This window comes from Eubalaena glacialis, chromosome X (genome assembly GCF_028564815.1).
Source record: "Eubalaena glacialis isolate mEubGla1 chromosome X, mEubGla1.1.hap2.+ XY, whole genome shotgun sequence".
Taxonomy (NCBI): Eukaryota; Metazoa; Chordata; class Mammalia; order Artiodactyla; family Balaenidae; genus Eubalaena; species Eubalaena glacialis.
Window position 1 is genome coordinate 66,238,203 of NC_083736.1, and position 17,945 is coordinate 66,256,147.

Below are 17,945 nucleotides of genomic sequence, written 5' to 3' on the forward strand. Positions count from 1 at the left end.
CAGTCTAGGCCTCTGAAGGTGTGGAGGGAAGGGGCAGATACATGACACCAGGGCATGTTGAGGGCATGGCAAATCCCCAAGCAGAGAGCTCCTCTCACAGCCCAGCTGCACTGCTCCTAGAGCCAAGCTTTCCCAGCTCCCCTTCTGAGGGAACTAATGGCTTTGTGAGCACCTACTTTATGCCAGCCATTTCCCCTACAACAAGCAAGAAATGACAGTTCTCCTTCACCAACCACGGATATCAAAACTCAGGGAGGTTAATTGCATTACGCAAGGTCATGAAGCAAGTACACAGCAGATTCAAAGAGACCAGGCCAGGCTATCAACTCTCAGCCCCTTGGTGAATGGTTGCCGAGGCTACTAGAAAGTGAGTCTCCCTATCAGTGAGCAGGTAGGCAGACTGAGGATGATGGCTGAGAGGAGATACAGAAATTCACACTCCTTCTGTGCCTGGGATATAGCTTGCTCCATTCAGGAGAAAACTTATCTTTGTCCCTTTGACACACACCATCTCAAGGTGGTAAGAATGGGTCAAGCAATAAGGTCAAGTTTCACATGAGGAAAATTTTAGGGTGGAGACAAGAAAACACTTAACCAAGGTCTCATATCAGAGGATAAGAGAACAATTCAGATGAATAGACCTGTCCAAGAAGCCAGACAGATCCACAGGAGGAAGACTGACAAGGCACCCCTCACTCCTAAAATCCTCACAGACCTGGACGTTCACATAGATTGAAGAACCAGTCCTCAGGCATAGTTGCCAGGGGGCAGATTTGGAGACTCATAAAAGTAGGGAGCCTCTGGGGCTGATCTTTAGTGTACCAGGAGTTCTCAACCCTAGATTCATGTTAGAATCACTGGGGATATTTTAAACAGTGATTATATTTGCAATACATGTATCTGACAAAGGACTAGTATCCAGAATATATACAGAGTTCCTACAAATCAACAATAAAATGATTGGGGACTTCCCTGGTGGTGCAGTGGTTAAGAATCCGCCTGCCAATGCAGGGGACATGGGTTCGATCCCTGGTCCAGGAAGATCCCACATGCCATGGAGCAACTAAGCCCATGCGCCACAACTACTGAGCCTGCACTCTAGAGCCTGTGAGCCACAACTACTGAGCCCACACGTCACAACTACTGAAGCCCACGTGCCCTAGAGCCCGTGTGCCGCAACTACTGAGCCTGCATGCTGCAACTACTGAAGCCCTTGTGCCTAGAGCCCGTGCTCCACATCAAGAGAAGCCACCGCAATGAGAAGCCGGCACACCACAACGAAGAGTAGCCCCCGCTCGCCGCAACTAGAGAAAGCCCGCACGCAGCAAAGAAGACCCAACACAGCCAAAAATAAATAAATTAAAATAAATTAAAAAAAAAAGACCTATGCAGTTTACCATGTGTTAATTACACCTCAATTTAAAAAATCATGCCCAGGCCCCACCCCTGACTAATTAAATCAAAAATCTCTAGAGGTGGGGCCTGGGCAAGGGCATTTTAAAAATCTCCCCAGGTGACACTAATGTGCAGCAGTCTGAGAACCACTGATTAATATATTACCGCCACCTTTCCCTAGCAACAAACCCTCTCAGCGTCCTGGGTCATGGAGGCTTTTCAAAGATACCCATTGGAAAAAGTCCCTCCCACTATCACCAGCAGAAGTGGGAACCGAAGGTGAGTGAGGGTAGGCACTTACCAATATATCTTGGACAGTGTTTCACATAAAAACATAAAGACACCCTGAGAAAACCACAATTCAAAAAGAGTCATGTACCACAATGTTCACTGCAGCACTATTTACAATAGCCAGGATATGGAAGCAACCTGAGTGTCCATCGACAGATGAATGGATAAAGAAGATGTGGCACATATATACAATGGAATATTAGCCATAAAAAGAAACGAAATTGAATTATTTGTAGTGAGGTGGATGGACCTAGAGTCTGTCATACGGAGTGAAGTAAGTCAGAAAGAGAAAAACAAATACCGTATGCTAACACATATATATGGAATCTAAAAAAAAAAAAAAGGTTCTGATGAACCTAGGGGCAGGACAGGAATAAAGACGCAGACATAGAGAGGACACGGGGAGGGGGAAGGGTAAGCTGGGACGAAGTGAGAGAGTAGCGTTGACACATATACACTACCAAATGTAAAATAGATAGCTAGTGGAAAGCAGCTGCATTGCATGGGGAGATCAGCTCGGTGCTTTGTGACCACCTAGAGGGGTGGGAGGGAGACACAAGAGGGAGGGGATATGGGGATATATGTATATTTACAGCTGATTCACTTTGTTATACAGCAGAAACTAACACAACATTATAAAGCAATTATACTCCAATAAAGATGTTAAAAAAAAAAGAAACATAAAGACACTGCATTTTATACTTTAAAATGGTTAAAATAGTGACGTTAATGTTATGTGAATTTCATCTCAATTAAAAAATAGTAAATAAAAACATCAAGAGCTTCCTTTGTTTTAATGGCTCCATATATGCCATTGTAAGAGTGCATTTTAATTTATTTGACCAGTCTCGTTGATGGATATTTTTTCCAATCTTTTGCTATCACAAACATTGCGGCAATAAATATCCTGGTACATGCATTTCTGTGAATATGTGTGAGTATATCTGTAGGATAATTTCCTAAAAGTGGAATTGTTGGGTCAAAGTGTATGTGTCTTTCTCATTTTGATAGAACCTGCTAAATTGCCCTCCATAAGGGATGGGCAAACTTACATTCGCATGAACAATATATGAGGGTGCTGTTTCCCCACATCTTTGCTAACTGTGTTTTCCAACCTTTTGATCTTCACCTTTCTAACTATTAAAAAAGCATACCTGATAGTTTTATTTTGCATCTCCCCTGAGAGTAAGTCTTCACTGAGACAAGTCAAGGGCATTCAAGTGGAGGGCAAGGGTATTGTTTTGGAGGCAGGGAGGGAGGCATTTATCCCCACCCCCATCCCCTGTTTCTGTTCTAGCCTATTGTTAGCTTTGAACAAGTCACCAAGAATTCCCAGAACTCTTAGCTAAATATTAAGGACTCCCAAATGTCTTTCTTAGGTCCAAACCTCTCACTTGAGCCCCAGACTCCTATACCAAAGCGTCCCTGAGATCTCACACTGAAAACATCCAAAAGAGAAGTATCGATTCCCAACCCTCAAACCTGATCTGCTCCAGTCTTCCCCATCTCTATATATGACACCACCATCCACTCACTTGCTCAAGTCCCAAACCCAGAAACTAGAAACGTTGTCTCTTCTCTGTCCCTCATCCAATCCATCACCAAGCCCAGTGGGCTCTGTCTTCAAAATACATCCTGAAGCTCTCCACCTCTCCCCACCCAACTGCAAGCACCCAAGCCTAAGCCACCTGGCATTTACCAATGGCTTCCTAACCAGCCCCTGTACTCCTATTCCTGTCTCCCAGTCCATTTTTCTTATTAGGAAAATCTAATCCGTTCTTCAAACAGCAGCCAATAATCTTTTTTAAAAATATAAACCAGATCACATCACGCCTTTGCTTAAGACCTTTCAGTGAGTTCACAATGCACTGAAAATACCATCCGAACTCCTTACTGTGGCCTGCAAATCCCTAGTGACCTGGCCTGTCCGAGTCTCATCTTGTTTGTTCATTTCACCTCAACCACATTGGCTTTCTCTTCTTGGAACTACCAAGCCCATTTCCACAGAGGGTCTTTACATTTGCTATTCCCTCTGCCAGGAACACCTTCCCCTAAAATCTTAGTATGGCTGGCTCCTTATCATTTAAATCTCAGCCACCTCTCCCTCGAGACCTTCCTGTTTATATCCTTTAGAGCCCTTACTACTATTTAAACTTATCTCCTTTCTGTTTACTTCCATACTGTCTGTTCCTTCTCTAGAACATTAGCTCCATATCTGGATGTCCAATACCCGCAATAGTTCTGGCACATAGTAGGTGCTTAAAAAATGTTTGGAATGAATGAATAGTTCAACAGTGCTTTCTTGTTTTCAAAGCCTTCTCTTGGTCAGGATCTCAGATTTAGATACAGAGGAGGCGATTGGAGAAGGAAGGGTTGTTTTTCATCTCCTTGGAAGGAACAAAACTGATTTTAAGGACTTTAAGGTCTGCGTCTATCCAAATAATTAGCAAAAGTCTTATCTATTCCCTGACTAAATCTCTCTTTGGAAACACTCAGGGAGCCTCCTTTGAATTATCGCGTGTCATTGCAGGCAATAAAACGTCCTTTCTTTGTCAATATTCTCTGCTTCAAATTTGTCACTAATTCCAGCTGGCCTCGTCCCAGCCCATCTGAATGACCGAAAGGCAGAGTGAATACAATTTAATCAGTGGCTTGGCCCCCGCGGGATGAGCTGGCAGTATCTCTGTGGGCCTCATCGCCAAAAGGTGTTCAGGGGCCGTGATTTTTGCACTGAACAAAGGCGGGCCAGCAGGGCCCTCGCTCCTGCGGCGGCGGGGGAATCTGGCAGGCGCTGGCTCCGGGCGGGGGCGAGGCGGCAGGGGGAGCCGCAGAAAGGCGGGGAGAAATAAATGGGAAAGGAGACAATCCCACAGAGAAGAATAATCATTGTTCTCATAACCGGCCCTCGATTTACAGTTGTACAAACTGTTCCAGCCATTATCTTGTTTCTGTCCCACGACAGCCCGCGTGCGGGTTAGTATAACATCCGGTGGTAGCAGCGGGGAAAACGAGGCTCCGGGAGGCCGGCCTGGGAGTGCGGCTGTGCCCCCGGCCCTGCCGGCCGCCCGGAGCCCGGTGGCGCCGGGGCCGTTGCTATGGCATTTCTGGATTGTCACAAGTGCCCAGGAAGCATACAAATCGACCTGCGTGAGACACAGCCCTGGGCAAAACAACTTCCAATTTACTCGCAATAATTACCACCCCCAGATAATCGCCTGTACCCGGGCGGGCGCGGAGGGCTTGGCTGGGGGAAGGGAGGGAAGAGGCAAGGGAGGGAGGGAGGGAGGCCGGGCGGAGGTGGCTGAGCCGAGGTTGGGGTTTGGGGCGGGGTGGGGGAAACAGAGAGGGAGTCTTCCTGCACTCGGTACTGAGGAGGGTACTGAGGAGGGCTCTGTCCTGTGCCCATTGAAGAAAAACACACACAACCTAACAGTTTCAAGTTAAGTTTGGGAGGATGGGGGTGGGGGTGGGGGGGGAGGGGGACCTTACTGAGGACTGTAGCCCGGGAGTCAGCCTCTCACATGGCTCTCAGGAGCTGCTCCTAAAGAGGTAGGGGAGGAGCCAGGATACACAGGAATTTTTTTATTTTTTTTTTTGCCTGGGAAATACATAATGTCAAGCATACATCTTGGGAAAAGTTACTGCTAGTCATGAGGATCAGCTATCTCAGTTAATTATTTTAGTGCTTTTTCTACGTATGAGTAGATGCAAGAGTCTGGGGTCATTGAAATTCTTCCTTAGATATGCATCTTAACTATCTAAGCCCAGTCAGTATCCAAAGCAAAGGAATGTTTTCTGGTTTTCTCCATCTGAATTCCCCTCAGGGTGCACCTTGAAGGGATGCATGTGGGGGGAGGCTGCAGTGGCTTATGGCTTGATGGCGGCAACATTTGATGTTTACTGGAATGGCAGGCAACATTCTTTGTCCGCACCTGTTTGGTTCTGGAAGCTCAACATTCTGGATGGATCATATCAAGGCATTTCATTCAATACGTACTGGGCACTTTTGGTGGTGGGCACTTTGCCTGGCATTAGGGCTGCAAAGACCATTCTGTGGTGCAGTATGTCACAGACTCCTGGGAGACACACACACACACCCCCACACACATACACAAGACACACAAACAAGGTACAATTATAAGGGCCATTATTCATTCAACATATATTTATTAAGTACCAGGCATTGTGCTGAGGATATAGCAGTGAACAAAACGGACAAAAATCCCTGTCTTCATGAAGTTTACGTTGGCGTGGAGGGAGACCAACAATTTTTTTCTTAAATAATGAAAGAATACTGTTGGTTGGTGTATTTGTCTGGGTTCTCCAGAGAAACAGAACCAATAGGATGTGTATATATACATAAAGAGATTTACTATAAGGAATTGGCTCACGCAATTTTGGAGGCTTGAGAAGTCCAAGACATGCAGTGGGCAAGCTGGAGCCCCAGGAGAGCCAATGGTATAGATAGTTCCAGTCCAAGTCCAAAGGCCTGAGCCAGGAGAACCGATAGTATAAGTTCCAGTCCAAGTCCAAAGGCAAGAGGGAACTGATATCCCTCACGCAGAGAGGAAGGATTTCTTTCTTCCTCAACCTTTTATCATATTCAGGCTTTCAATGGATTGGGTGAGGCCCATTCACATTGGAGAGGGCAATCTGCTTTTCTCAGGTCTATGGGTTTCAAATGTTAATCTCATACAGAAACACCCTCACAGACACACCCAGAGATAATGTTTAGCCAAATATCTGGGCACCCCATGGCCCAGTCAAGTTGACACATAAAATGAGCCATCACAGTTGGTGATAAGTGCAAACAAGGGAGAAAAATAAAACAGGCAAGTAGGAACAGGAAGCGTTGGTAGGGCAGGGGTGGAAATTTTTAAACAGGGTGATGGCGAAAGTCTCACTGAGAAGGTATCATTTGAATGAAGACTTGAAAGAAGTGAGGCAGCAAGCTGTGCAGATTTCCAAGAATGTTCCAGGCAGAAGAAACAGTATGTACAAAGGCCCTGAAACAAGAGCATGTCTGGTGTATCCGGAGGAGCAGCAGTGAGTCCAGAATAGCCAGAGCAGAGTGAGCAAGGGAGAGAGGGTTAGGAGAGAGGCAGAAACAGAGCACACAGGCCATGTAGGCCAACATAAGGACGGACACTGTAAGTGAAACAAGAGCCAGGGCAGGATTTTGAGTTGAAGACACATGATTTGACTTGTGTTTTAATGGGCTCCCTCTAGCTTCTGTGTGATAAATAGACTGTGTGTGTGTTGAGGCGGAGGGTGGTGAGGGGCAAGGGTGAAGCAGTTAGGAGCACTGTGGGAGGGGGGGCAAAGGAGCAGTTAGGGTACCACTGTAGTAATCCAGGTGAAAGATGATGGGAGCTTAGACCAGGGTGGTGCCTGTGGAGATGGTGAAGTGGTAGATTCTGGATATACTTTGAAGGTAGAGCCAATGGGATTTGCTGATGGATTGGACATGTGGTAGGATAAAAAGAAAGGAGTTGAAGGTGATCAAGGAGGAACGTGTCCTGGGACAGGCAGTGCGGTATAATCCGGAGAGAGTTCAAGTTCATAGGGACTTGGGAGTTAAATTGTGCTAGATCCCTGCCCTTCTCGGCTGTGGGACCTTGCGCAGGTTGCTTTCCATCACCGAACCCAGGTTCCTTTACCTGTAGAACCTCACAGGGCTGCTGTGAAGATTGAATGAGGTGAAGTATGTAAAACCCCCAGGGCTACAGCTGGCACAGAGTATGTGCTCCCTGAGCACTTGCCCCTCTGCCCTTCCCTTTCTGGGGAAGCTGAAGAAGCTTCATAGGAGGGCCAACCAACATTGGAGGGGACTGTAAGGATGAGTGGGGCTTTGTTAGGAGGAAAAGAGGGGCAAAGGGATTCATCCTTCACAACAGGCAGGGTGACATGGAGCCAATGGCCAGGCAGGCCTTAGTGGACGTCCTACGGTGGGGAAAGCTGCAGGAGGACAGGGAGCATCTGGGCATAGAAAGAGTGTGAGGGAAAGAAAGTCATGTGCGAGGAAACGGGCCCCAACAGGGAGTTGTGAGAGGATGGGAGGCCAACCTTCTTCCTCCCTGGCTCTGCCTTGGGCCAACCTCAGCCCAGAGGATCTTTGAAGCCGTCTGAATTAAGGGATGAAGCTGGTTGGAGCTATGGCACACAAATTCCCACATGGTGAGGGGTAGCGAGCTCTGCGCTGTGGGGAGTCACATGACAAACATCTGGCTTGGCCACTGACCAGGACAGCCCACCCCTCCCACCCCAGTGGTACACATACTGATTGTGAACATACGGCCCCCAAGGAGGGGGCTTTCCAAAAGAGCCATCTTTGCCTTCTGCCTGAATCACCCTGGCCTGGGGCCTACCACCAGGGCCTCCTTACTCCCTTACTCCTTGCATGAAAACATGAATTCCCCTTACATGGGACCAATAGGCCCATGCCGAGGAACTCCCCTCCAGAACCACAAACACCAACCCTCCACTTCATGGGAGGCTCAGGCAATAGACTGCCTGGGTTTCCATCCAGCCCCATCCCTATTCATTGTGTGAACTTGGACCAAGATTCTTGACCTCTCTGAGCCTTATTTTCTACCTCTACAAAGAAAGATATAAATGACACCTCCCTCTCAGGCTTGAGGAGAGGCTCAAATGGGATTATATGAGACTATGATCCAGAGGCTCTAACTACTAAAAAGATGTAGATTCTACCTGTAAACCAGCCCCGCACCAAATCTACACTCAATACTAGTGCTATCAGTAGGTGATTCAGAGTAGAACTTATCACAGAATGTAAAAAGGGAAAGTCCAACCAAGTTCGGTTTTTTTCCTGTGATGACTCCTTTGATGGAGTCTCTTGAAATATCAGCTATCATATTCTTTCCTCAAACACTTTTGTTGTTGTTCCTGCTATACGAATGCCCTAAGCATTTTTTTTAAATTAATTAATTTATTTATATATATTTTTTGGCTGTGTTGGGTCTTCGTTTCTGTGCGAGGGCTTTCTCTAGTTGCAGCGAGCGGGGGGCCACTCTTCATCGCGGTGCGCGGACCTCTCACTATCACGGCCTCTCTTGTTGCGGAGCACAGGCTCCAGACGCGCAGGCTCAGCAATTGTGGCTCACGGGCCTAGTTGCTCCGCGGCATGTGGGATCTTCCCAGACCAGGGCTCGAACCCGTGTCCCCTGCATTGGCAGGCAGATTCTCAACCACTGCGCCACCAGGGAAGCCCGCCCTAAGCATTTTTTTAAACATTTTTAAAAATTAATTTATTTTTGGCTGCCTTGGGTCTTCGTTGCCGCGCGCCGGCTTTCTCTAGTTGCGAGGAGCGGGGGGCTACCCTCTTCACTGCGGGATCTAGAGCACGGGATCTAGGCACGCGGGCTTCAGTAATTGTGGCTTGCAGGCTCTAGAGCGCAGGCTCAGTAGTTGTGGCACACGGGCTTAGTTGCTCCGCGGCATGTGGGATCTTCCTGGACCAGGGTTCAAACCCGTGTCCCTTGCATTGGCAGGCGGATTCTTAACCACTGCACCATGAGGGAAGTCCTGCCCTAAGCATTTTTATTGAGCAATTGGGCCCTGGAGAATTTGGATTTGGAAACTGTAATGGGTCAGATACATTCTTGTTGGCCAGAATCAGCTAACATTCAATAGAGTTTACTACCTGCCAGGGAATGTTCTAGTTCATTTTTTTAAAAATAAATTTATTTATTTTTGACTGTGTTGGGTCTTCGTTGCTGCGCATGGGCTTTCTCTAGTTGTGGTGAGTGGGCGCTACTCTTTGTTGTGGTGCGCAGGCTTCTCATTGCGGTGGCTTCTCTTGTTGTGGAGCACGCACCCTAGGCACATGGGCTTCAGTAGTTATGGTGCGCAGGCTCAGTAGTTGTGGCGCACGGGCTCAGTAGTTGTGGCTCATGGGCTTAGTTGCTCCACGGCATGTGAGATCTTCCTGGACCAGGGCTCGAACCCATGTCCCCTGCATTGGCAGGCAGATTCTTAACCACTGTGCCACCAAGGAAGTCCCTGTTCTAGTTCATTTTATCCTCACAACAAACGCTATGAGGTTGGTACAATTATTATCCCCTTTTACAGATGGGAAAGCTGAGAATCGCGTTAGGGGGTAAATTGACTTGCCCAACGTCACACAGCTAGTGAATATTGGTGGAGGTTTTGAATGCAGGCAGTCTTGCTGTAAAGGCCATATGCTTAACAACAAGGTCCTACTGTATAGCACAGGGAATTATATTCAATATCTTGTAATAAACCATAATGGAAAAGAATATGAAAAAATATGTATATATGTATAACTGAATCACTTTGCTGTACACCAGAAACTAACACAACACTGTAAATCAACTATACTTCAATTAAAGATTTAAAAAATAATAAAAATAAATTTTATAAAAGAGATACTGGGACTTCCCTGGTGGCACAGTGGTTAAGAATCCGCCTGCCAATGCAGAGGATATGGGTTCGAGCCCTGGTCCGGGAAGATCCCACATGCCGTGGAGCAACTAAGCCCGTGTGCCACAACTACTGAGCCTGTGCTCTAGAGCCTACAAGCCACAACTACTGAGCCCGCGTGCCACAGCTACTGAAGCCTGCGCACCTAGAGCCCGTGTTCTGCAACAAGAGAAGCCACCGCAATGAGAAGCCCACGCACCGCAATGAAGAGTAGCCCCTGCTCGCCACAACTAGAAAAAGACTGCACGCAGCAACGAAGACCCAACGCAGCCAAAAATAAATAAATTAATTAATTAATTTAAAAAAAAAGAGAGAGACTGAGCTATTTTTTTAAAAAAGGCCGTATGCTAAACCACTATGTTATACTGTCTCTTCAAACAGTTGGATCAAACCCTTGTCACACAGGTGAGAGCCTTGTATCCCAAGGTGGACTGGGATGGGTTGAGGGAGTGGGATTGGCTCTCAGTAGCCCTCCCCATGGCTGAAGACCCAGCCCCCCAGCCCTCATCCTTGCTACAAAATACATGAGTGCTCAAATTGGCAATGGGGCTGCCCAGTGTCCCTCTTTGCGGAGGCATCTATAATTGAGAGAGAGGTTTGAACTAAATACCTTCCAAAGGTCCTTTCAGTTCAAGAAGTTGAAGTCTCTAATCTACCTCAGGTCTGCCCGCTGTCTCCTCCCAGAGAAGCAAGCCAACTCTTCGCTGTTCCCTGCAGGCCCTTTACCCTTGGTTCTCCTACAAACGGGTTGGGTACATCTGCCCTTGCCTTGCTCACTGTGCGCACCTGGGAGACCTCATCCCTCCATGGCTGATGCCTTCTTTTTCCTGATGCCTGATCCACACCTCTTCTCTGGGCTCCAGAACCATCTCTCCAGCTGCCTCTTGGACCACTTGGTGCTCTCCCTGCAGTGTGAACTGCATGGGTGTCTTCTTCCCTGAAACCTCTTCCTCCTCTCGTGCTCTTCTCGAGGAATGGCTCCTCCACTTATCCATTTGCTTAAGCCAGAGCCCCAGGAGGCATCCTCAAAGTTTTCCTTGCCCTCACTCCCCACGTCCCATCAGGCACCAGGGCCTGTCAATGTTACCTCCTACATATTTCATGAATCCACTGCCTTCTCTCCATCCCCACCACCACCTCCCCAGTCCAAGCCATCACCATTTGAGAGAGGGAGTAGAAAGCAAAGCCTTCCCCTGCCCTCTCTGCCTCTATTACCTCCCTTCCAGTCCATCTTCCACCCCGCAGCCAGGGTGAGCTTTTGAAAACAAAATCTGGATGTCTCTTCTCTGCCCAAAACTCTTCTATGACTTTCTCTTAAGATTAAGTCCAGGATTTCCCTGGTGGCGCAGTGGTTAAGGATCCGCCTGTCAACGCAGGGGACACGGATTTGAGCCCTGGTCCGGGAAGATCCCACATGCCGCGGAGCAACTAAGCCCGTGTGCCACAACTACTGAGCCTGCGCTCTAGAGCTTGCAAGCCACAACTACTAAGCCCACGTGTCACAATTACTGAAACCCGCGCGCCTGGAACCCATGCTCCGCAGCAAAAGAAGCCACCACAATGAGAAGCCACTGCACCTCAAGAAGAGTAGCCCCCGCTCGCTGCAACTAGAGAAAGCCCGCACACAGCAACGAAGACCCGATGCAGCCAAAAATAATAAATAAATAAATAAATAAATTAATTAATTAATTAAAAGATTAAGTCCAAATTCCTATACACGTGTGATGAGGCACTGTGCTATTAGGCAAGCCATTTTCCAGGATAGGTTCTGGAGTCTATATACATGTTTTTAATTGAAGTACAGTTGATTTACAATGTTGTGTTAGTTTCAGGTAGACAGTACAGTGATATATATATATGTATATATATATGCATATATATATATACACATATAATTATATATTCTTTTTCAGATTCTTTTCCCTTATAGGTTATTATAAAATATCGGGTATAGTTCTCTGTGCTATACAGTAGATCCTTGTTGTTTATCTATTTTATATATAGTAGTGTGTATATGTTAATCCCAAATTCATAATTTATGCCTTCTGGAGTCGATATTAAACCTCGATCCTGATGTCAGACCAGCCACCTAATAGCGAATGTGACTTTCAGTACACTTCTTAAACTCTCTGACCTGCAGTTTTCTCATTTGTAAAGTAGGACAATAGCAGCACCTACCTGGTAGGCTTGTTGTGAGACTGACAGAAGGTAGTGTGTGGAACGCACTGAGCTCCGTGCCCTGAGAAGATGTGCTTTAGTCATTCACTGCAGGTGAGATCTTATGATTATACACTTAGCAGTATCAGTCATATAAACTATTATTGATTGAATCAACTAATGATTAATAATTACGATTAATAACATCGTGGATCTTCTTATATTGTATTAGACATTATTATTATGAGGTTATTATTATATTACTTTGGATTTTATGATTCTCTCTCCAGGCTCACATCTCACAACCCCCCCCCCACCACATCTTTTCCCTTCTTTTCATTGCCACAAACTCTCGCCCCCCCCCCGCCCCCCCAGCTTTTTCACTCTCTCCCTGGAAAGTTATTTTTTTTTTTTTAAATTGTGTTGAAGTATAGTTGATTTACAATATCGTGTAAGTTTCAGGTGTACAGCACAGCGATTCAGTTATATATATAAGTGTATATATATATATTCTTTTTCAGAATCTTTTCCATTATACGTTATTACATAATATCGAGTTTAGTTCCCTGTGGTATACAGTAGGTCCTTGTTGATTATCTAACCCTGGAAAGTTCTTCCCATCCTCTGGTTCCTCCAGCCCCTTTTTCTATTGCTAAGTCCCTTCCGTTGTCAGCTCAGGCATCGATTCCCCTGGGAAGCCTTCCTAGACCCTCCCCAGACCACTGTAGATGGCTTTTCTATGGGTCCCCAGAGCGCCCTGTGTTTCCCTTCTCAAAGCGTCCATCACACCATATTTATAAACATTTACTTGTCAGGCTCCTGGAATTAGGCCGTCAGTTTGGGGAGGAGTTCTGTGTCTCATTCACCACTATATTCCAATCTCTTAGCACTGTTGTGCACATAGTAGTTGTCCAGTAAATGTTTGCTGAATGAACAAAAGACTGGCCTGGCAGCAATCCTCCCCCACACCACTCCTACCACCTCCCAAGGCCCTGAGCCAAACCTCTTCAAAGCCAACAGCTGTTAACTGAGCACAGAATCAGACTGAACCCAAGTGGGTGGGTTGACCACCTGGTCACGGCAAGAACTTTCTGTCTCTGCCCTAGAGGTATTTCTGTCCTTGGGTTCATAAACCTCTCACTCCCTGTGGGCTTAGTAAAGGTGTGGATGTTAGTGGTAGGGAGTGATTTAGGGCAAGTTGACTCACCTCCCTGAACTTTATTTTTGTCATCTGTAAAATGATGAATAAGGCCCACTTGGCAGGGTCATCATGGAGATTCACTGAGGTAACACACAGAGGTGCTTTGTAAACTGCAAAGTACTGCATGTAGCACTTGATGACGATCAAACACAGAAAATGGGTCACTCTTTGGCTCAACTCTTTTCAAGACCTCCTGTAGACAAGGGCCCTCCTGCTTATACAGCATTATCTCCAGCAATCAGGTTACAATTGATTGACATTATTGCTTTCTTTATATTTGGCACATTCCCAGCCTGTGGCAACATGCTGGTCACCATAGAGACCTGAGAAGCACCCTTGTCTCATTGGTACCACATTTACAAACCAACCCTTAAAGTGGATTATTTTGCAGATGGCTGATCTCATCTATTCATTGTTGATTGTATTAGTTCCAATTTGAGAAAGTGACATTTTCTGACCTTGTCCCCTTAAGCACAAGCAAAAACTGTGGCTTTTTTTTTTTTAAATGAAAAAGTACAAGGTGTGCAGTAAGGATACAAGACAGATGGAGGGAAGGGCTTGTAGGGGAACTGCAAGATATACCTCTCATTCATTCATTCATTCAGCACTCACAATGTGCCAGTTACTGGGCTAGATACTGGGGATACAGTGGTGAGCAAGATTAGCCTTTAGGACCTCGCAGTCTCCTGGAAAAGACAGACAATTAAATAGACAATTATAATACAGTGTGGTAAATTCCATGATGAGAAGAACAGGGAAATGGTGGGCCGTGGGCCCCTACTCTTCCCAGAGGTTTCCCAGAGGAAGCAACATCGCAGCTGAGACTGGAAGGATGGGTGAGAGTCCACCAGAAAAAACAGATAGGGGAGGGGCATGCAGGAGAATGGAGCAAAAAAAAAAATGTTCCTGGAAGAAAAAAGTGTCCAAATAATATGAAGAGAGATAAGAACAGGGTAAATTTGAGGGCCAAAAAGAAAATCATTGACTATAGGAATAGAAGCACTGTGGGGGCGGGAGGGAGAGGAAAAGGATGCATTCTACTTGGGACATGCTGAGGAGATGTCCAAGAGGAGACTACGGGTGGCAGGTGACTATGTGGGTCTGACTCCAAGAAAGAAGTTGCGGGGAATAGAAACCTGGGAATCTGGAGCTAGTGTGTTTTCCCCTATTGAGAAAACAGCTTAAGACCACACTGGGGAGGGCTTGCAAGGGTAGCCTAGGCATTTGGACCTGATTCTACAGGCAGTGTTTGAACAAGAAGCTTTGAAGAGGAAGTGACACAATTCAAAAAATCTACAGACAATAAATGCTGGAGAGGGTGTGGAGAAAAGGGAACCCTCTTGCACTGCTGGTCTGAATGTAAATTGATACAGCCACTATGGAGAACAGTATGGAGGTTCCTTAAAAAACTAAAAATAGAACTACCATATGACCCAGCAACCCCACTATTGGGCATATACCCTGAGAAAAACATAATTCAAAAAGAGTCATGTACCAAAATGTTCATTGCAGCACTATTTACAATAGCCAGGACATGGAAGCAACCTAAATGTCCATCAACTGATGAATGGATAAAGAAGATGTAGTACATATATATAATGGAATATTACTCAGCCATAAAAAGGAAGGAAATTGGGTCATCTGTAGAGATGTGGATGGATGGACCTAGAGTCTGTCATACAGAATGAAGTCAGAAAGAGAAGAATATCGCATATTAACGCATATATGTGGAATCTAGAAAAATGGTACAGATGAACCTATTTGCAGGGCAGGAATAGAGATGCAGACATAGAAAACGGACGTGTGGACACAGGGGGTGAAGGGGAGGATGGGATGAATCGGGAGATCAGGTGTGACAGAAGTATACACTACCATGTGTAAAATAGGTAGCTAGTGGGAACCTGCTGTGTAGCACAGGGATCTCAGCTCGGTGCTCTGTGATGACCTAGATGGGTGGGATGGGGGCGATGTAGGGAGGTCTAAGAGGGAGGGGATATATGTATACATATAGCTGATTCACTTAATTGGACAGCAGAAACTAACACAACATTGTAAAGCAATTATACTCCAATAAAAAAATAATCAATTAGAAAAAAATTCTAAATGTTAATATATAAACTTACAATTAAGTAACTTATATTCAATACAGAGGTAATACATAAGTACTAAAAACGCATCACTTCCTAATTATTTTACTACATTTTACTATTATCTATAATCTTGAGGTTATTTGCGCCTGCTGTATCCTCACGGTAGGAATGCTATATAATGGTGTGCTACTGTTAACTTCTTCCCAGCTGCCTGTTCATGGTGGTAGCTTGAAATCGGCCATGGAAATTGGTAAACACTACAAATCAGGACTTGATTACTGTTTTGTTGATTGTCTAGAGTTAAGGAACTGATGGAGAAAAATGTTAAAATGCTGATAAAACTTAGAAACGTGTTGTGTCTTGTAGCCATTACATTGTAAATTGTACAAAAAAAATACGGAAACATTCTCTCAGTATTTGAAAAGTATTATCTGATTCAGCAAATAAGTTGTTCATGTCATTGACAAATGAGTGAAGTTCTAACATATGTCTTGGTTGTTTCACTTTTGTCTTATTTGTTAATGCAAACAAAAATATCAACACTTGTCAGAACTACATTTCTTTGTCAATTGCTACCATGATGATAGGTTGATATGGATACAAGAGTTTGGCAAAAATCAATGAAAACATTCTGTGAGAATCAACTGGCTATATGGAATTCACAGTAAAGAGTCTTGCCTAATTTATTATTTGCAAATTGTGTTATACATCCTTTTATTTATTTATTTTTTAAAATTTATTTTTGGCTGCGTTGGGTCTTCGTTGCTGCGCGCGGCATTTCTCTAGTTGTGGTGAGCAGGGGCTACTCTTCATTGCGGTGTGCGGGCTTCTCATTGCGGTGGCTTCTCTTGTTGCGGAGCATGGGCTCTAGGCATGCGGGCTTCAGTAGTTGTGGCATGCGGGCTTAGTAGTTGTGGCGCACGGGCTTAGTTGCTCTGCGGCATGTGGGATCTTCCTGGACCAGGGCTCGAACCTGTGTCCCCTGTATTGGCAGACGGATTCCTAACCACTGCGCCACCAGGGAAGCCCTATACATCCTTTATACCAGTAAAATGTACAATAAACCTATATAGATACGCACGCACACACACACACACACATTTTTTCCAGAGAGCTAGATGTTTAAGATTTACCAGCACACCACTAATTATACACGTTCACCATTGCTAGAAAAGCTAAGAAAAATACATGAGCATATCCCTACGAAAGTCCCTGGAATAAACTGTAAAGCTGTTGGCTCTTGAGAAGTTTCTTCTTTCTGTTGTTGCTGTTGTTATTATTATTATTAATAAAGGCTATTTGTTGTCTCTTGGGAACATTCTTTATTATTACTATTTATTGTCCAAACAGTACCACATCCTCAGAAATCAAAATGGTAGAGAAAAAAATTGGCCCACAAACTCCTGCCTGAGCAAATCCAACTTTTTCATTTTTCATTCTTCTCTTTGGCCTTTAGGATTGATCTTTGGGTTTGGGGAATTTTCCAGGCCCAACAACCTGGGGCAGATGAGTGGATTTCCCTGATTTAGGATGGATAAGTCCTCCCTGAAAACACAGCATCTCTCTTGGGTGTCCAGTTACCCAAGGTAACGTGGAAATTAACTCCTTGAGTGGAGCCCCCGAGAGCCAGCACTTGACATTTCTTGGCACCAGGAACTCAAGGTCATGATGTCTTCAACTGACTTTCAAAGGGTTCAAAAAATAGGTGTGTGTGTGTGTGTGTGTACATGTCTACACAGAGAAATAAAGCAAATATGACAAAACGTTAACTATTATTGAATCTAGCTAGTGTCTATACAGGTGATCACCGTACTACTCTTTTGGCTTTTCCTATATATTTGAAAGTTCATAATATAAGCTAGCTGTATAGAGTCCATGCAAGGTGCTAAGACAGGAGAGTACCTCTCTTGTTCAAGAAACAGCAGGAGAAACAAAACACTAAAAAAAACAAGACGAAAACAAAACAAACAAAAAATAAACAGCAGGAGGCCAGTGTGGCTGGCACAGATTGATCCAGGGGGAAGAGTAGTAGGAGATGAAGTCAGAGGCCAGATTGTAGGGGGCCTCATGGGGCCTTGTGATGACGGTGGATTTTAGTCTGAGTGAGATGGGAGCCACTGGGGCCTCTGAGCAGAGGAGTGACCTAACTTACACACTTTAAACGGTTCCTCTGGCTGCTGGGTTGAGACTGTAGGGAGGTAAGGATGGAAGCCAGGAAGCCAGTCAGGGGTTAATGTTATAATCTATAATGTAGGCCAGAGTTGTTGGTGGCTCAGACCAGGGTAGTAGCAATGCAGGTGATGAGAAGTGGTCTGATATTGTTTGGGGGCCGAGGGAGGGCAGACACC

The 17,945-nt window shown here is 45.4% G+C and overlaps 1 protein-coding gene across 1 annotated transcript in view; it reads left to right on the top strand.

Annotated features, from left to right (window-relative positions):
- The window catches only part of PIN4 (peptidylprolyl cis/trans isomerase, NIMA-interacting 4), an 85,767-nt gene extending 71,886 nt beyond the window's left edge, over nucleotides 1-13,881 (top strand). The window contains exon 4 of the mRNA XM_061178771.1: nucleotides 13,791-13,881. Coding sequence (XP_061034754.1) covers nucleotides 13,791-13,881 — 91 coding nt within the window. The remainder of the gene's footprint in view (nucleotides 1-13,790) is intronic.
- The last annotated feature ends 4,064 nt before the right edge of the window (nucleotides 13,882-17,945 follow it).